Source organism: Amphiura filiformis, chromosome 14 (genome assembly GCF_039555335.1).
Source record: "Amphiura filiformis chromosome 14, Afil_fr2py, whole genome shotgun sequence".
NCBI lineage: Eukaryota > Metazoa > Echinodermata > Ophiuroidea > Amphilepidida > Amphiuridae > Amphiura > Amphiura filiformis.
The window spans coordinates 28140970-28146684 of NC_092641.1; the positions used below are offsets into that span (position 1 = coordinate 28140970).

A 5715-nucleotide genomic window follows, 5' to 3' on the forward strand; every position below is an offset into this window, starting at 1 on the left:
GGGCAGCCATCTTGACGAATCTCGGAGAACTTTCCTTCCTCCATACCCTCGCCGACGTACCAGTGGAAGAAAGCACATTTGCCGCATATCAGATCAAACATATCACCCAGACGAACCTAAGCTTTGGCGATATAGGCATATATGGGAATTGCTCAACATGCAGACGGCACGCTTGACCTTAGCAAGATCACCACCAGGAACAACGGTTGGTGGTTAATGGTTGATGCCTACTTTGAAGCCAGATGGATACCAGTCGACGAATTTAATGGTACATTTGGCATTGATGGTTGCAATGGCGGCGTCTTTTGGCACAATGTCACCACGGAACAACAGACAACACGCCACGCATGTACTTGCCGCGACGAAGATCACATTTCACCACCTGGTCAGGCTGGCTCAAAGTAAGCGTTGGTGATTTCGGCAACGGTAAGCTGCTCATGGTATGCTCTCTCGGCAGACATGAGCAGGGGCGTAGCCAGCTTTCATGGTAAGGGGTGGCAAAATAAAATTTCGGGAGCACAGACGAAAAAAAAATGTAGTTGCATCATACAATACATAGGCCCCCTATGCCGGTTTTGTTTTTGATAAAGACTGTACGTGTCTTCGAGCTTCCCAAAAGCCTTTATTGGGGTAGTGTGCGCGCTGAGCTTGCAAAAAAATTGTATTTTACACTATTTTCGCCCATTATCAGGATAAAAGGGCTTTATTATGACAATGTGCGCGAAAATGTATGTATTTTACACTGTTTTGGCCCATGATTGGGGTGAATTTTGGTGGAAAAGGGCCTCCTTGCCCTTTTTCTTTTCCTTTGCCCTCCAAATTTTCTCTTTGATTTTTTGTCAGGGGGCACTTAAAAAAATTAAGCCAAATTCTAATATTTGGTTCTAATTATACAGTGCAAATATTCTGATATAAGAGCATTGGGAATTTTGACGATAAATACTAGAAAAAATGGGTTTATTGAGCAACAGAGCCTACAAGAAAGGTAATCGGATATGATTTTGAATAAAGGGGTTATCGGATATATTCGACATAAAACGGAACCTATTAAGAGGCACATACCCCTTACTTCTGTCAAGTTAAGTGCCCTCCACCCACCACTCCACACCCGGTCTATGTGATTCAAAGGTAACTCATAAACCTCTAAATTGCTTAAGGGATCTGGAATGAGCGTTTTGAGCGTTTCGACAGTATTTTTTGTGGGACATGGGAGTACATCAGACATATCGAATTGCATTCTGAATACGAAGAATGTCTTTCTGATATCAAATAATTTTCATTTTTTCATTCACGATATAATACAAATTTTATGACAAATTATTAAAATTTGATATTTTTCACATTTTTGATATATAACGGTCCTCGAAGTAAATTTTATAAATCTAATGAGATATTCTTAAAGTGTATGTAGCTGGAAGGAAAAGCCGACGATCAATTGAAAATGTTGACCTTTTATATTGAAGATATGGATTTTTTTCCCCAAAAGACTTATTTTTTTAATGTTTTGGGGAAAAAATCCATATCTTCAATATGAAAGGTCAAAATTTTCAATTGATCGTCGGCTTTACATCCCACCTATATACACTTTAAGTACAAATCATCAGATTTATAAAGTTTACTTCAAGTACTGTTAAATATCAAAAATATAAATTTTAATGATTTGCCATAAAATGTGTATTACATTGAAAAAATAAAAAAAATCAAAATTATTTGGTATCAGAAGGACATTCTTCATATTCAGAATGCAATTCGATATGTCTGATGTAACTTGCACATAATGGACTGATATCAAATGACATTATTGGCTTAGGAAGATTTTCAACATGATGGGGCTGAAAAATGAAAAGAATTCATACCCCTTCCCTTAAGGGATCAAGGATTTTTTCAATTGCGCAGAGATGGGAGGAGTCTCCCATATTTGCTCGGAATTTTTGAAAAGGAAATATTGATCACAGGTACAAAATTCAACAGGTGCATATCAATGACCACACTCTTTAGTTTTATATTTGAGCATGATCACTTGTGTAAGGTTATAGGAAATTATGTGATGTTGCATTTCAGCTCACGAACGTTTTTTTTTTTTGCAGACACGATTTCATAAATTTCCAGTTGGCCGATTTCCTAATTGTTTTTGCATTGGTGTGTTGAAAACTCCAAAGAAAGGTACTTATTTGCAACTTCTGAGCACAACATACGCCTTAATTCATCTTGTCAATGCAGAAAATTCGACGTAATTTCACAAGCTCGGAAACAGTCTATTTTCATTTAATATTTTCTCAATCTAAATTCACAAATTATCCCACTTTTTCACGAAAAGACGAATATTCATAATAAGCATGTATACCATATTCATGTGTATATGTTACATGTTTCCTGTCATAATACTTGGCACAAGGACATGGTTTGCTGCATTTAGCATCCATCAACCGAAATGTTTTTACAGAGTTTTATAAAACAGTGAATTATAAATTGTATATATGAAATTTGCAAGAATGCAAGTCAGCATAAATTGGAACACAGGAGTTATTATTATCAGAGATATGACCAAAGGACGCGTATAATCATGCACAACATCACAGTATCAAGGGGGGAAATGTATAAAAAATGCGTTGGGGGAAAAATGAATCATTATTGTGAGGGCATGTGTAAAGCCTCTAATAATCGGCTAAGCCTATGGGACAAATTATACCCTAATTAAATCGCCTTTGGTCTGGTTGTATTAGAACCTGTCACATTATTGATTTCTGTGTTATTCTTTATCAATAACAGTTTTCTTTAAATAGATCCAGCTCCTTTCTATCGAATCTTTGTAAGAAAATATGGGTGAGTAGCCTAAGCATCTACGCGATAACTGCCAACTGACTGTATAATTGTTATCCATAAATGCTATTGCAGACCACTTCCCTTCTGCTCTCAGGGAATAAATTGGCGATAACACCCATGCTGCGCAATCGATGAAGCCGCCAAATAGGTACAGAACTTTCATGGGTATCGTTGGACCGATGGCAATCCCACTACGTCTTGCAAACTCTTTGAAATGACTACTAAAAGACATGAACGGGGTATGATCACCTATGAAGATGCCCTTTCCTGCTGGGGAAAATGCAGAATCGGGACGCGACAATTTATACACCGCTAAGACATGAGCCCAAGCCGCGTTGCCCGCGTAAATCTTTTGAACGACGTTTTCCTCTGCCCCGAGTAGATACAATTTCTTCTGCTTTGCGGCATCCCCGATGTAATTTTTAGCTTGAACATCACCCTCGCCGTATATGAATGGTATCCGTAATGCGCATGTCTTAAGCTTTTTTCCATTCTTCAGGAATTTGTTGTTGGCCTCCAGTACTATCTTATCGGCGTTGAATTTTGATTCGGCGTATGGTCCCATTAGAAACGTGTGCGGTTTTGGAACTTGTTCTTCGGTGACTTCTGGAGTTGAGAATGGTTCGGGTGGTAGGAATGCATCCACGGAACTGGTAAAAACAAGCCGTTCGATGCTACTGTTGATGCATGCTTGGATTACATTTTCTGTTCCTGTGGATAATAACATTGTGTTTCGATTATTATGATATTATAACATGCATGTGCCGAAAGAGTCCAATGTTAATGCATTTTTTCACTCGTTATGTCCAATTTGTTGTAACGAGGTCATTATGGGTATGAAGTAGATTGATTTTAACTACCGCTTACCCATCGAGAATTACGGTACAATGATGGCCAGCTTAATAATAATAAGAACCTCATAGCGCCGGTATCCGCCTATAAAAATACGCTCATGTATCGTGTATTTCGCTTTAAAAAACCCTCGTTGTCGATGTATTTTTATTAATGGTCAAGAAACAACCACATTCACATGTGCCCTATGTAAGTAATGTAGCCAATTCTTTACATTCATAACACTGAGCATTAGCATTGGCGAAGGAAGATTTTCAATATGGGGGGTGGGGAGCTGACGAAAAAAGTTGTGGTAACGCACCATGGGAGTGCCCGAGGGGGTTTCCCCTTTGGTATCAGGAAATTTGAGAAAAATAGGTCAAAAACACCCCGCAAGCCCCCCGGATCCTAAGCATATGAATAGAGTACGCCATGTTAGAGCAAATATGAAATTACTTTGGTACTGTTTGATCCAAATCGGAGTGTCAACAAATCAATGTTTTGCCCTATAATTTCATTTCAAGGGAAGGGTTTTTTCACCGCCACGGCTTTAATGGTATTGACTTGAAATTGGTCAAGACAAGATTCATTACCCCCACTAGGTCTCTGTACTCCTAGAATGTGCTTTGAATGCGTTAGTATCATACTCTACAACTTGAGGTCACATTTTGAGGTAGCTTGAGGTATGATTGTGAAATGAATGTCATTAAACTATACCATTTAGCATCAGTCCAGTGCAAGTTACCTTTCACATTGACCCGTTGAAGCTTTTCTATATCAGGTGATGTTGTGACGGAGATATCAGCGGCACTATGGATGACGGCTGTTGCGTCCTGAAACGCACTTTGGAGTTGATCAATATCATCTATGTCACCTTTTACGTACTTAATCGTGGCCTGGCTGTTGTTGGTACCAGCTGTGTTGGGAAAAATAACAATCAACGATATTAAATTGTGGGATAGTCTCTCTTTTTATGCCACCATACCGGTTACATTAGCAGATTGGCGAGGTCTGCTTGTTTTCTGTTGACAAGCTGTGCGGTCTTCAGTGAACGGCTCTTCTCAGAGCCACCAAAACTTTTACATCAGCAAATAGGCAAGATCTGCTTGTTCTCTGTTGAAAAGAGACGGTCTCCAGTGAATGGCTCTTTTCAGAGCAAGGGTAGGCCTACATGTTTCATTCTTTGGTACTTTGTCCTGAAGAAGTCAGAGCTACTCCTGACGAAAGCTTGACAGTTCTAAACTCGTCCGACTGCGAACCCGCTAAAAACTCACCATCCGATATTAAAGTATATGAAACATTATTCAATTTGATTTTAACTTGGTATAATCTCATTTGATCCAAATATAGACAGTGAATAGTTATATAGTCCAAACCATAGGATCCAAACCCGTTTTGTCATGGGCGTCTATAGTGGGAGGGGGTAACATGGGGACATGTCTCAAAATGAGGAGGTGGACACAATATGTTGAAGCGTCCCCTATATTTTATGCACTGCAATAATAAAGTCACTTTTCCACTATAAACCATATTAATTTTCATGGGCTTGATAAAATAAAGTGGATATTTTTTCCTCGAAACGGCAACACTTACGTTGCATGCCATGAAACCAGTTGAATTCTTGAATATCAAAGATGCGTATTTCTTTCAGCGGAAATAGTCGCTGTTCCATCAGTTGTCTGACGATATGTTGCCCGATGAATCCACATCCACCTGTTACCACTATTGTCTCCATGGAGGCTTTATCTTGTCTGCTTTTAAACTTATCCACATTCATCGTGCTCTCTGCCATTGATTAATATAGATTTGCTGCTATTCTGTTTAAAAAGTAAGAAGGTATGATCGTATGTCGTGACGTAGCTTCGTAATCTATGCTGAAAGTTCAACATTTCAAGGTGTATCTTCCACCATTCGAATAAGAGGGCAAAGGCGGGGTCAGAGGGGACAGTCTCGAACTCATCGTGTACGGACTCCTAAACATAACGTATAGGCCTACTGTTATTCAGTGGCGGCACTTGGGGGGGGGGCAAGGAGGTATTTGTGCCCCCCCCCCCCAATATT

The 5715-nt window shown here is 39.3% G+C and overlaps 1 protein-coding gene across 1 annotated transcript; it reads right to left on the reverse strand.

Annotated features, from left to right (window-relative positions):
* Positions 1–2749: 2749 nt before the first annotated feature.
* LOC140170475 (NADPH-dependent 3-keto-steroid reductase Hsd3b5-like) lies at positions 2750–5400 on the reverse strand. The gene is made up of 3 exons (XM_072193836.1): positions 5248–5400; positions 4400–4570; positions 2750–3534 (listed from the first exon to the last, which is right to left on the reverse strand). Exons 1-3 carry the CDS (start codon positions 5387–5389, stop codon positions 2750–2752), a joined length of 1098 nt encoding a protein of 365 aa, XP_072049937.1. The 5' UTR covers positions 5390–5400.
* Positions 5401–5715: the final 315 nt, after the last annotated feature.